We start from the raw sequence: 14,789 nt of genomic DNA on the forward strand, positions 1-14,789 counted from the left end.
AAGATGATTGCTGTCATCCACTGACTAATGAACAGCATGGTGGACTGGAAAGTGTGGACCGACTCCGGGGAGTTACTGATAGGGAAGATGAGTTGAAAGTCGTCTGCATATTTGAAAGTGAAGACTTTACGTTTTTTCCGTGCTCGTACAAGGGGGAGGAGGTACAAGTTGAATAACAGGGCGCAGTGCGAGGAGCCCTGGGGGACTCCGCAGGAGATGCTTACTCTGGGAGCGATGAACGGCGCTGTACTAACTGCCGGTGACCGGTTCTCCAAAAAGGAGATAATCCAGCCAAGGGCAGGTCCCGTGATTCCTGCGTCTCTGACACGATTGACCAAAAGATTATGGTCGACCGTGTCAAAGGCCGCAGAGAGATCAAGCAGGACAAGAGCCTGCAGAGAGCCACCATCGACCTTGTCACGAAGAGCGTCTAAAACTGTGAGAATCACTGCCTCGGTGGAGTGAGCCGGGCGGAACCCTGCCTAATTAGAATCAAGGAATTCAGATTCTTTCAGGAACTCAGTAAGGCATCTTGTGACATAGGTTTCTAGGACCTTAGCAAGGTAGGGAAGAAGAGCGATAGGGCGACAATTTGTTAACAATTGAGGATCAGCCCCCGGCTTCTTCAAGAGGGGAATGACAATGGCCTCCTTGAAGGTGGTGAGGAAAGTGCCCTGGGATAATGACTGATTCAGGAGATGAAGTGGAGGACTGGGAAGACTAGCAACATTTTCTTTTAAGATGCTAGGGGGGCAGAAGTCGGTGGGAGAGCCCGTTTTGACCTTAGAAAGCAAGTCCACAAAAGTGAGCTTGTTTATTCTTGGGAATTGCATAAAGGGGCTGTGATTTTGGGGGGAGGTCAGGCTAAACGGCAGATTATTACAGACTAGAATGCTGGCCTTTATTATTGCAATTTTATCGATGAAGAAGGAGTTCAAGAAATTACAGAAATTTTGAGAAGGGTCAGGTTTGATAGAGATTCTGTCAGGATTGGACATCTTATTTACTCTAGTATAGTTAATGCCTGAAGTTCACCAACTCTCCTTAGTGAGGTTATCGCTATGAGGAAAGCAATTTTCCATGATAGGAATTGTAACTGACATTTGTGCATTGGTTCAAAAGGTGGACCAATTAGCCTTGTAAGGACTATGTTTAAGTCCCACTCTGGAGCAAAGGGAATTCTTGGTGGGAACACCCTTTTTAATCCTTCCATGAAGGCTTTAATCACTGGTACTTTGAACAGAGATAAGTGCTGTCTATTTTGCAAGTATGCAGCTACAGCTGCTAGATATAAACAAATGGATGTGTAAGCTAGTCCACATTGCTGTAAATGCAACAGATAAAAATTATGTTCTGTATAGAAGCATCAAGTGGATTGATATTGTTGTTGTTACAATAGACAACAAGTTCAGTTCAGTTCTTTATTTATTTCGAAGGTTAAAAACCATCATAAAAATACATATTATTTCATGACGACATAAAAACATACTGAACATCATAATTTTGTAACAAAAAAGACAAGTTAAAAAGAGTTTTTGTAGTTAATATATACAGAGTGTAGGTCTGACAGGGGGCAGCAAATGTCCTTAGTTTCATCCCCTTTCATCCACCATTATCAACCCCTTGTATTTCTTAGTTTCATCACAATTTTTAGAAAGCTCATAATAGCAAACAAGGTACGCATTTCAGTTGCTCTTTGCAAGAATAATAAGGCAGATTAGGCATGGATAATATTTGAGTCCTTTAAAATGTCCACCAGAAATCTTTGACGCGGTATTTTATAAAAAGGGCACAGTAATACAAAATGAAGGGTGTCCTGCGGAGACCTATTGTCGCAGCCGCAGGAACCCTTCTGCTCAATAGTTTGCGTAAAACCAGACGGATAGGCTAAAATATTATGCAACAGATTGAGCCTAAAACGAGTCATTAAAAACCTCTCATGTTGGCTATACATTAAAAAGAGATACGGTTCCATGCCCACTTCATTACAAACAAGCGAATGAGCAACTACCGAGGGTTTAATAGAATCAAGTTCCATCCTCCTACAATCATATTTTTCCAGTAGTTGCTTTTGTACATAATGTCTGCTATAGATGTCCACATTTGAGGGGTCCAAAAATAACCTTTGCTGGTCAATAGCCCCTAATGTTTCTTTAATGTATTTCAGCCAGGGGATTTGGAGCCATCTATCTTTCCGTAGGCAATCCTGGATAATCTGTCTGGATAATTCCGCATTGGGGTTTGACCAAATTTTAAGCCACGACAGTATTGGTCTCAGTCTGATCAGGTCGGATATGTATGGGGTACCCAGCTCTTTGTGTGTTATTGCTGCTGGGATGCTCAGGGGAAGCTTTAACAGTTTTAAAAAAAAATTGTTTTCCTCTCCTTGTATCTGTTGAGCATCTCTGAAACCCCACACCTCCGCTCCATAGATGGCCTTCGAGATACTGACCGACCTATAGAAAGTCATCACCTGCTCCGGGGACCAGCGTCCCATTCGTCGGGCAACGTTTAATATGGCCCCATTTGCTGAGACTAATCTCCTAGACCTCTCCTCAATCAAAGGGGCAAACTTGATCTTTTCATCAAATAGGAGACCCAAATACGGGAAAGTGGTGACAGTGTCCAGGACATGTTCCCCTAATTTGAACACAAATTTCTTATGTGGTTTCTTCCCAACTACCATAATGAAAGATTTTGTCAGGTTGACGGAGAGGTCCAAATTCCTCATAAAATCAGCAAAACCTTTAATTAGGAGCTGGAGACCGACTGCTGTTCGCGCGAGGAGGACCGCGTCATCTGCGTACAAAAGTACCGGCAGATGATGCGAACCTACCTTTGGGCAGTCAGTCCCCAGTGCTATTAGGGCACTCTCCAGGCCGTTTATGTAGAGGGAGAACAAGAACGGCGCCAGGATACACCCCTGCCTCACCCGCCGGAGCACGGGAAGGGATCGGTACTCACCCCCCCCCGCGCTATAGCGGACCTTGGCAGTGGTGTTCCAGTGCAGCTCCCTAAGAATGTTAATGAGGTCTGGGTCAATTCCCAAGTTATACATAAGTGTCCAGAGTTTGGCTCTATTAACGTTATCAAAAGCCGCTGCTAAGTCCAAGAATCCCATGTACATGGTCCCATCAGTCGTCTTGGTGTATTTAGCCGTGAGGAGGTATAGATTGAGGCATTGGTCACTAGTTGACCTGCCTATTCGAAACCCGTACTGGGTATCCACCAAGATGTTATGGGTGTCAGTCCACTCTATTAAGCGGTTGAGAAGTGCCCTCCCGAGCACTTTAGCAGAGACATCAATCAGCGAGATTGGTCTATAACACTGCGGGCTGTCCCTACAGCCTTTCTTGTATATAGGGACAATCACCGCAGTGGACCACGATCTCGGGAGGCCCGATTTAATTGCTGCATTAAGTACTCTCGTTACTATTGGTGCCCATAAATCAGTGTTACTTAGAAATAGATCTGGTGGGGTACCATCCGGGCCGGGGGCTTTGTTTCGCCTCAGCCCTAGGATTGCTTTTAGAACTTCCTCCAAAGATAATTCTAGTTGTTCTGCCCTGGGCCCCATCCATATTCCATCTCCAATGTCTACCTCCTGCTGGTTATACAAAGATTTAAAATGGTTAATCCATTGTTCTGGTAGTATGTAGGAACTAATGACTGGGGAGCTTGAGTCATGGAAGCAAGGTCTATTTATAATTCTCCAAAACTGGGCATAGTCCCTATTTTCTCCTGCCTCCCTCAGGTCTGCCCAAACTTCTTTTTGAAGAGCACTCTTTCTTCTCTTTACCTGGGTTTTATAGTTCTGTCTGCATCGGGCAATTTCAATCTTGTCCCTCGGGGCCTTTTTTAAACTCTGCTTTAGTTCTCTTAGAGCCCTTGAGCAGTTGGTATCGAACCATCTTGGGGAAGATAGTTGTTTAACAGGCTTCTTAGTTTTCAATAGCCCTTCTACTATTTTAGTTAAAGATTCGAAAGCCACAACCACTCCTCTGCCCTCTATTGAGAGATCTAAGCAGGTCTCTATATGATCTTTCCCTTCACCCACTAACTTGGAGTAGAAATCTTGCGGGTTGATCATTGTCCACCTTATGCGTCTCCCTTGGTCTGTTGCTTGGATCTGGGTTTCAGTGGCCACCCCTGGGTTTTTCCCTGATAAGTTTTTATAGTTAATTTCTAGTGAAAGGGGATTATGATCACTGAAGGAGCTCCAATGTGTTCTGGTTCTTAGAATCTGCTCTCTAAAGCAAGCAGAGATCATTATAAAATCTATTATAGACCCACCACCTCTCCCTTTAAATGTGGGTATAGGGGTCTCCCTTGCTTTAAATGCAGCTAAATTCATAACATGGGTGAGCGCAAAGTTATCTAAGAGCTTCATCAGGACTGTGCCCTCTTTATTGTGTACAAAATGGGGACCCTTTTCTAGTGGGCAGGCGGACCAGTCGGCAGATATAGGAAATAGCTTAGGGCATAGGTGGCAATTAAAGTCCCCCATCAACGGGACAGTTGGTTCAGGCCCCTTCAACCTTAAATCCAATTCCTCATTTAATCTACTCTCCAACTCTAATAGTATGGGAAAATTCCCATCAACCGGCCCAGAGTTATAAAAATTTAGAAATAGTAGTCTCTCCCCCTGGTGCTGTAGTGAAACTGCTTGTAGAGTGTCTGACACCCAGTCCGACTGTGACCAGGTACCCTTTAGATCTAAATCTACGTATATTACTAGGCCTCCTTTTGCTCTCCCAGAATTTGTCCCTTGGGCAGGTCTAAAAAAATACTTATAGCCCTCCAATTGACAGAGGTCAGAATCACGTGCCCATGTTTCTTGGAGAGCTATAACATGAAAGAGTCTTGTGAATTCTTTCCACTCCTTACTTTTGAGTTTGGCTTCCAGGCCTGCTATATTCCAGGATAACACGGTCAATCCAGCCCTATTCTCTTTCCCTCTCGCTATGATAGATTCATTTGCTCTAACCTCACCCACTATTGGTGGATCTATGATGTTTTCTCTTTTCTCCCCCTGGTTCAAGAGTTCTTCTGACCTCAAAATGTGTATATTCCCAGCACTCCTGCATTTACCCTCTGTTTTTGGGCTTGAGCATTCACTGGTTGCTAAGCTTGATACAAAATTATTTTCTAACGGGATGAGTCAATCATTATCCTCAAGTGACTGTAAAGGGGCAAATCTGTTTCTCCACTGAGAATAGTCTCGTGGGGAAAGGAACTGGTCGGGATGGCCTACAGGTCTTGGTCTTTGTGTGCGTTGTGGTCTTCCAGGGAACCACCCACCATCATCATCAGCACGATTTATGTTCCAGCTCCTTGGGTAAAAATACCCGAGTGGGAGTGCACAAATTGTGCTGGTTTGATTCCTATTAGGATTCTTCAGGATATAATCAACCAGTCTAGTGTCTCTAAAATTTGCGACTATACAGTCCCCTCTAATATCTTTTTTCCTCCCACCAAGCCAATTTACTCGTCTTACGTGCACTATCTCTCCTCTGTCCCCATTATTTAAGGGTCTGTGTATATTCAGCCACTTGGAGATTTTAGCGTGTAGTTGATAGTGTGATTCTCTCTCTGTAGGCCTGATTTCTGGCACCCCTGCAAAAACTATTACAAATGGGCTGGCCTCTGAAGGGAGATCTATGTGTGGGGCGGGGCTGTTTGTAGTATAGAAGGGGTCGGAATCTGTATAACATGGATCATAATTCCCGTCCCTCTGGGGGCGGTCTTCCTGTCTCCATTGCATTAGTGGTTGTAAAGGGGGTTTATCCATATTTTTGGAGTTCGTACTTTGAGTGTGTCCCCCTCTTAATTTGTCATTGGAGCTCCCTCTTTGGTTTTGGGAATAGACAACAAACTGTTTCCATTTTACTGCATAGCATGCTCTAGTAGTAGGTTGTCTAGTCTCTAAGAATATGCATACAGTCTGGTGGCAGTTGTAAATAACCAAACTCTGACTTCAGGAGCCAAATCAATAGGTTGAGTTCTCTGGGATTTGGATGTCTGATTTCTCCTTGGCTCTGAGTGAGGAGACAGGGTGTGAGATGCAGCTTTTGATGAGGAACCACTGAGAATTCTAACAGGGTGGTGTGCCAAGTTTGACCAGCTCATGTGGGGGTAACTAAGATCGGTGTGAGGGACGGTTGCCTGACCTTCAGAACCAGTAATGGAATTAGTGGGAGAGGCGGAAAAGGGTAACCAATTCATCCATAGAGCATTGCCCTTGGATGTTGGGTGTGGGAACCTGGATGCAAAGCTTGGGCATCTTGCATTGTGTACTGTGGCAAACAGATCTATCTGTGGAAAACCCCATTTTTGAAAGATGGGGAGAAGAAATTGAGGGGGGGAGGTTCCCACTTGTGTACTTGCTGCCTGTGCCTGCTGAGCAGGTCTGTAATCCAATTGTCTACTCCAGGAAGGTGTTCTGCTAGGAGAGAGATTTTGTGGTGAATCTTTCAATTCCAAATGCTTTGTGCAAGGCGAGAGAGTGAGTCCCTCCCTGTTTCTGTAGGTAGTACATTGCTGTCATGTTGTCTGTGCGAACTAAGACAGCCTTGCCTACAAGTTGGGAGAGAAAAGCTTTGAGTGCTAGAAACAATGTTAGAAGTTCCAGGTAGTTGATGTGGAGACGTGTGTAATTGTTGGACCACAGTCCCTGTTCTGTGTAATGTTGAAGACGGCACCCCAACCTGTTAATGATGCGTCTGTTGTCAGTATAGTCTGTGGAATCGTGTCTATGAAAGGCAGCCCTTTTGCTAAGTTTTGAGGGTTCCACCACTGCAGAGAGCGAGATGTGTGGCTGTCCATCAACACTAGATCGGTTAATAGACCCTGCGACTGATTCCACGGACTCGCTAGACATTCTTGGAGAGGATGCATGTGAAGCCTTGCATGAGGTACGATTGCAATGCAGGATGCCATCATTACCAGCAGTTGCATGTAGGCTCTGGCTGGTAATGACCGGTTAAGTTGGAATTGTAATAGTATGGCATGAATATTGTGAATTCTGGCTACATTGGGAGTGGCTGGAGCTTTGAGGGAAGCTCCCAGATAAGATTGCACTTGTGCCGGACACAGGTGAGACTTTTGTGAATTTATGGTAAAACCGAATTGGTAAAGTAGGTGCACTGTTGTCCAAGTGTGTAGAATACAGTTCTGGTAAGTGCCCACTTTGACAAGCCAGTCATCCAGGTAAGGGAAGGCATTTATACCTTGTCTTCTGAGATGAGCAGCTACTACTGCATGAAATTTGGTGAACTCTGGGGGCTGGGATAAACAAGGTCTAGGATGGTACTCGAGCTGCACCACCAGCAACACAGGGCGGCCTGGTGCAGAGTGCAGGGGCCAATGTTAGCCCATTGGGCTCTTTGGTTAGGGACTGCTTACGAGCAGGCCACTCGGGTGTGGGAGCAAAGCTCCAGGGGTTAAGACCAGCACTGCCCGGGCCAACTATCAGCTCAGGAGCTGCACCAACAGCGGCACAGGGGTGGCAAAGTGCAGAATGCCAAGGCAATGTCGGGGACCCAGTTGATATCAATGGAGATCTTTGGTTTGGAAAAGAGGTTTCAGGCTCGGGCAGGGAGACTTACTGAAGGCGACCACCGCCTCGATCCGGGTTCTGGTCTTGGGAGTCTTTGGTTGCGCAGTGTATGTAAGATGGTTACAGGGCAGGTCCTCCAGGCTCTGGGGGGGCTGCTGGTTGTTGGACACACCGGTCTCTTTGAGGTAGGCAGGTCGGAGTCGTGACAGGCTGGTAGGGCTGTGGCCAAAGCAGTAGGTGTCCTCTTCTCTCTGGGTCATCACAGCTCTTCGGTCCTTTCTTCCTCGAATCTGAGAAGGAAGGGTTCAGGCTGGCCCCTAAATACTAGAATTAGGGGCAGTAAAAGGGGTGTGCAGGTTGGTACCAATGGGTCTCTTCCTTGGGGTGGGTACACCCCCCATTATGGCACCCTTCACTGGGAGGGAAGCATGAGCCTCTTCCTGATTGGTTGGGTCCCCTCATCTTCAAGATGGTGGGGACTGAGATGTGTTCTTCACTTTGCCTCCCCGGCCTGAGGGGTGGTTTGACAAAAGTAGGCACACCTCGTCTCCTAGATTGGATTTCCCACTGATTCTCCCGCCCAAAGTGGAGGGCAGAACCAGTGGGAACCAGTTGCTGGGAGTAGCAAAAGGCTGGGTCAGCTCACAAAGGTAGCTGGCCTTTGAAGCTTCCCCTTCCTGGGGGAGGAGGCATTAAACCTTTGCCCAGGATGGGCTTTGTTTCTGGACCCGGAGAGCAGAGGGCCTCTACCCAGGGGTCCACAAACCTGTTGTGTGGTGGCAAATGGTGGGAGGCTATTCAGGAACCATGCCAGGGCAGGTTGTTTTTAGGGAGCATGTCTAAGATGCCCTCTGAGTGCATTTTACATTAAATCCCACATTGGCATCAGTGTGGGTTTAAGTTTGCTACCAAACTTGCCAGGTTTTAGTAAAGCCATTATGGAGCTTTGGAGTTCGTAATGATCAACTCCCAGACCATGAACTCTATATGGCTTTACAACACTTACAATGTCCAAGAATGGACGTATACACTGTAGGGGTACAGGGTTCAAGCCACTGTACCCTCACCTGAGGCTAGTGCACCCTGTTAGAGGGTTGGCATACATAGGCCTCAGGCAATGTGTGCCATGTCGACTCTTCACGCTCTCTGCACCACAACACACAGCCTGCAATGGCAGTGTGTGAGTGTTAAGGTACAGTGCCTCTAAGGGTGGCTCAATAGGTGCTGCAGCCCTTAGAAGACTTCCCAGGTCACAGTGTGCTTGGTACTCATGGTACCTTTTACAAAGGGCTTACCCATGGCCAGAGATGTGTCAATTGTGGGTATAAAAGTATATTTTTGGGAAACAACACAGGCCCTGGGAGCCTGATTGGCAGAGACCCTGGGCACATCAAGTCAGGTTGCATCAGATGTCAGGTAAAAAGCATGTGGGGGGGGGCAATCATGCAAAAAAGGGGCACTTTCCTACACCCATCCAACTACAGTGTAATTGTATGCAGTTGGGCTAATATACCAAACAGACAAAAATGGGGTCTTTTTTTATCATAAATGTAGGTTTACTGCGGACATGGCTTTGTGAATTGGGCTCCCACTGTTTGAACGATGGGTATAATAACCCAACACAATCATAACTGCTTAATATGTCATACATGGATAAAAAGCAAAGTCAGCCTATTGGTATTCAAATCTATGACCTGCATCTTAAACAAGGTACTAGCAATCAGGACACTGTTAAAAAACAGAACGGCTAATAGCAGGAGATGCAACTCTGAAATTAGTCAATATGCATTTTCATATATGTATTCTTCATTTTTACTGAGGATTTAACTGGTTTAAAGGTAAGTGGCTGGGATTGAAGTTTATAAATAACTTTGTGCAGCAAATCACATCTAATTAGCTGATAGGCCAAAGGGACATTTATCAGTTGCAGATGGAAGAACACGAGTCATTTCTTTTTGATTAGCACCCGGAATTTACCTGCCTATGCCGGTATAGTAGAAGGCATGCGACAATGTGCGTGGACATCACAGCGCAGGACTGGTTAGCAGCTATGTGCACAGAAAAAACAGAATAGGGAAAGTACATTTAAAATCACATACACATCAATACCTTTATCAAAGGCACATGAACAACATCCACAAACTTTTATGTTTTTTTCCAGGTGAAAGGCTGAGCTCAATTAACACATTCGCGCAATGACAGTGGCAGCTTACCACAAGTTCTGCATTTGAACATATTGAATGGTCTGTTGTGGAATGCTATGTGAGGTTACTAAGAACTCCCATTCAGAAGATTGTCCAACATTAATCTAGAACTTTACTCTCATGAAAAACTTGCCTCCTATTCAGAACTGTTTTGACACCAACAAGACAGTTCCCATTTTTGCATCTCCCACAAGACACAACTGAAAAATCTGTCCACCTGTCAGATTTTCGCAAACACAAGTTCCTACTCTGAACAACAAATTATGCAGATCTTGATTCTGTGAATGGGATTTGTGAATTTCGGCTACTGATTAATTTTTTGCGCATGAAAACTTCACTTAAATGCACAAAGTATTTTAAATATGCCATTATACTTCTAAGCAATTTAAAATGGACTTTTGAAGAACGCTGGTGCAGGCATCGCACAGAAGTTTGTAAAAGTGTATGACAAGAGTGGAAAACTCTGCTGCCTCTGTGCACTCAATGTCAAGCACATACCAGATCTTCAAAGAAAAAGACCGACATTTATTGACAAGAAAACAACTATACAAATATTATACACAAAAAAATATAAAGACATTGTGGGGCTGAAAGACGACCCCAAATGTGTTTTTAGCATTTAATAACAGATTCGATTTTCTATTGCATTAATCCCATTGGCTAATGTCCGTCTACGGGGTGCTCTCAGCTAACACCAGGTACAGGGCTCCCATATTAATATAATGTTTCCTAATGAAGTCTCAGTCAATGGGGCAGAGGTGTCAGACAAAAAATACACTTTAGCAAATAAAAAAATGTACTGTATTTTCTGGCATATAAGACGACTGGGCGTATAAGACTACCCCCCTACTTTTCTTGATAAAATGTAGGTTTCGTGCTATACCGGCCGTATAAGACTACCCCTCTTCCAACGCAGTCCTCCATAGCCATTTTGAGAATTTATTTTAGGCTTATTAGTGATTCTAGCCCTCTTCCGTGACATGAAGTGTAAAGAACTGTCCTGTTCCTATATATTTTGAATATGGGCATATTCCTGTTGGTGACCCATCTTGGGGTCTATAGTTTACCCGTTACCATATATTCTGTAGAATGGAACAGTCAAAGTGGAGGTACTGTCGATAGTGGGGTTGCTCTCATATGGGACAATGGATGTTTATGATTATGGCACTTATTTTTGAACCTTCATGAGGAAATTCCTACCCATGATCTTGCTAGCATTAAGAGTAGGAAAGCGAGTGAAGGAGGTCTCTGGAGTTATCGTAGTTTTAGTACTGTGTGTCATTGGATCTTGTCTTTCAATCCTGTCTTGTTGATGGACATGCAATTGCAGGAAGCTGGCTCTGTATATACTATACCAAAGTGAGGTACAGTGTGCACAGTATCCAGTGGAACCCCAAGGGTAGGCAGAGGTAAAAGTAGAGAGCACCTTATTCTCGGTTTGTGGTAGTGTGGGTGAGCAGTAAGGCTTTATCAGAGGACAGTGTTAAGCATGTATTGTACACACACTCAAAGACTGAACTCAAGGGGGAGGAGCCAAGCTCGCGACCGTGATGGCTGCACTGTAGCTCGGCTCCGTTAGCCTTCCTGCCCAACACACATATCCTGACACGCATCCTGCCCCGAGACGGCATACTCGGGAAGATACGGAAAGACGAAGGGAAGCTTGTACTCACCATCTGTCCCGGGGGCTCCTGCGAGCGGCGGATCCTAAGTTACACCCCTGCTTGGTCTGGGGCCTCCGCGGCGTAGAGACCGGGGACTTGCCTGTGGAGGTCAGCCGGCGAGACGATGTCGTCGGCGGCCCCTGGTGGAGAGGAGAGGTCGGCTGGGAGAGGCTGTGGTGCGGTTATGCCGATGGCAACGGATCGGGCCCGGTCCAGCAGCCGGAGGGCCCCGTGGTGAGGCGCGGCACGCCGTGGACGGGGGAAGACCATGTAGGAGGCTCCCCCTCTTGAAGCTCTGCGCCCGGAGTCGGCGTGTGGCGCCCGCGGGGCGGTGGTGCTGGCGGTCCCCCTTTTGGTGGCTCTCCTTTCTGCACCCAGATTGCCATTCCTGAGGCTTGGGGGGGCTCCCGCGGTGGCCTTGCTTGAGAGCCCGCTCCAGAAGTTGAGGCGCACGAGGACGCGGCTGGATCTGTAAGATGGCGGCCGGCGCCCTGAGTCACGGACTGAACCAGGGCGGCGAATTTGTGTCGCTGAAGTGTTCAGGGGACTGGTCGCGTGAGCGGGAGCCCACGCTTGGTGATGTTCTTGACGCCTTAAAGACTTTACGCGCGACCCTGGCCCCCGACGCCCTTGTGCTGGATAGCAGGACGGCCGCCATTGCTGTCGGGCCATCCCTCATGGACGAGGCTCGACTCAGAGTGTGTGCTGTTTCGTCCCCCTCTGTTGCCGGGGGAAGTGCCGCCACCGTGCATCGGCAAGACTATATACCAGCGGCCCCGGATCCCGGGGTCGCCCTGATCGTGGCGGGCGTGGGCACCGCGTCTGAGCCCGTTCCTGCTCGACTGATCGGGGAGCAATGTAGACTGCCGATTCGAACTGCCCCGGCGAGACCCCAGTGTTATCCTGCGGGGACGACTTTTCTTTCCTGGGCGGTGAGACTGTACCCAGACTGTTTGTTGTTCCCGTTGTCGTTGCTGAAACTTCTAGACTGCCGCAAAAAGTTCTTACTTGGCCGCTGGTTGCTTGAGTCCTCTGGTTTGCTCCCATGGTCTTTCCTGCTTCGACCATACGGCCTCTCCACTTTGATTTGCTTGCTGCCCACTACTCTACCACGAGCGGTAGCGTTGGCTAGGAAAGGACAGGGGTGAGCCGGTTCTGGACCCGGAGGATTAATGGTTCGCGGATGGAGATGAGGAGTGCCCTCAACCATGATACCATGGGCGATTCCTTCGAAGGTTTATGATACCCGAGACTATGTCGATTCGTTTTGATGTTGCATTAATGTGGGTGATGGCGGGGGGTAGGGGCCGAATGGTTCGATTGATGGTTCTCCTCTCCCCCTGGTTCTTTTTCCTTTTTGTCTCTTGTTTCCTTTATCTCTCTCTAACTTCTCCTATATTTCGGGTCTCCTGTTTAGGGTGACAGGCACGCTGCTGTGGGGTAGGCCGTAGCCTTCTGCAGGGGTGCAGGGTGGGGGGGGTGGGTGGGGGTCTTTTTCTGAATGTTTTTTCGTTTCTACGGCTCTTTTGTGTCCCTTTCTTGGGACGCCGTGGCTGTGCGTGTTTCCCACGGTGTGATAGCTTGGGAGGGGGGGGGGGGGGGAGGGGGGGAGGTGAGCTATTCCTACTTTACACGATATTGATGGCACAGATATCCTGACTTGAACGCCCCACCCCCCAATAATGTGGTCCTCAGTCACTTTGCTCGCCCTTATCGCTGTGGGGGAGCGTACAGCAGCGCGGCGTTCCTGCTTCTCTTCCTTTTTTTAGCGTTCCCCTTTTTTTCTTATCTTCTGGGTCAGTATAGAGAATGACTAACTCCTTTTGCCGTTGTGGTTACACAGTTATGTACAAGCATAATCATTTGGTGGTCTGTATGCATGGGGCGGGCTAAGATGGGTATTGATTGGAAATATGGCATCTATATTCTGCCTGCTGTAAACTATTGCTGATAACCGTTTTTATTGATGCCTTACTGTTTTGCTGCTTGATTCGTGACCCGCTATGGGCACTCAGATGATTACACTGCAACTGTGGCTCACTGGTTAGAGGCGGCAGACCCGAGAGCAGAGGACGGCCCGGGACCAGGGTTCGATTCCCGGCGCGGCAGGTTTCTGGACCAGGGTCAGCGGACTCGATAATTCTCTCGCCTCGGTGCCCACTCTGATCAGCGATCACACTCGGCAACTCTGGGCATTAGCTTGCCTCATCTTCACTAACGGCCCCACCAGACCGCCGGGGATGCCTGGTCTCACCCTGGAGATACCCATTAAGGGACCCTCTCTCAGGGAAGCCAGGAAGGGTTTCGCAGCGGTCGAAGCGCCTTGGGACCCTACGGGTAAGTAGTGCGCTATATAAATGCCAATACATTTACATTTACATTTACATACATCCTGCTATAATTTCTATTATAAAATTAACCTTCTTTGATCCTGCATCCGGCGGTCACACTTAGCTCCTTTACGATTGAACTACTTGTTTGCAATATACTGGGTGACTGCCGTGAAACCCCTTTATTGATCTACGTGCTTTTCAGATTGTTTCGTGGCCCGCCTAATTGGTTGTAGGCCCGTATTTGTATGCTACTATCTGCACAATAAAGGTTTTCAAAAATTAAAAAAAAAAAAAAAAAGACTGAACTCAAACCAATTGTTTGTATAAACAATATTGCTTTAGTCACAATTTTATTTTTAGAACCAAATAAAAAACAGTCACTTTTAAACATAAGGCTGTTTGTCATCAAACATGTACGGTAAACATAAAACAGTGCAAGTGGATTAAACTTTTCATAACTCCAAGCTATTTTTACAGGATTTGCTGGCGTGACAGTTTTCCTTTAAAAGCCTTCAAAATCCTCCTCTTCGTCATCTGATATCATAAGTAAATCAATGAGATCTTGTGATACATTTGGAAAGCAGTCATCGTATGGATCTAATTCCGTATCAGATGGTGTGGACTCGGTTCCGGCTTCCTCTTCATCTTGCCACAAGTAGTAGTCCTCCATACCATCTAATGAATTTGATATGCCACACTTCTTGAAAGACTTGATGACTGTTTCTGCATCAATATCATTCCAGGCTTTTATGACAAACTTGCACAAAACATCCAACTGTGGAGCACGCACGTTTCCTCCTTTTGTGAATGACTTTTCGCCACTAACCATCCACTCATTCCACTGTTCTTGAATGCGATCTTTAAATGGCTTGTTTAGGCACACATCAAGTGGCTGTACCAACGATGTCAATCCTCCAGGAATAACTGCAGCATCTGTTTTTATTCTTGCCAGCCTTTGCTTGGTGCTGGGAGTTAAATGAGCCCTGAACATATCCCACACCAGTAGACTACGTTTTTGAATAAGTCCACC

At 46.7% G+C, this 14,789-nt stretch overlaps 1 protein-coding gene across 3 annotated transcripts in view; it reads right to left on the reverse strand.

The window, feature by feature from the left end:
- Positions 1-14,789, reverse strand: part of GPAM (glycerol-3-phosphate acyltransferase, mitochondrial) — a 232,522-nt gene that overhangs the window by 64,593 nt on the left and 153,140 nt on the right. For all 3 annotated transcript variants that reach the window (XM_086922788.1, XM_086922787.1, XM_086922786.1), the window contains exon 14: positions 9,536-9,606. In XM_086922788.1, coding sequence (XP_086778914.1) covers positions 9,536-9,606 — 71 coding nt within the window. The remainder of the gene's footprint in view (positions 1-9,535; positions 9,607-14,789) is intronic.

The sequence above is a fragment of the Lissotriton vulgaris genome, chromosome 5 (genome assembly GCF_964263255.1).
Source record: "Lissotriton vulgaris chromosome 5, aLisVul1.2, whole genome shotgun sequence".
Classification (NCBI taxonomy): Eukaryota; Metazoa; Chordata; class Amphibia; order Caudata; family Salamandridae; genus Lissotriton; species Lissotriton vulgaris.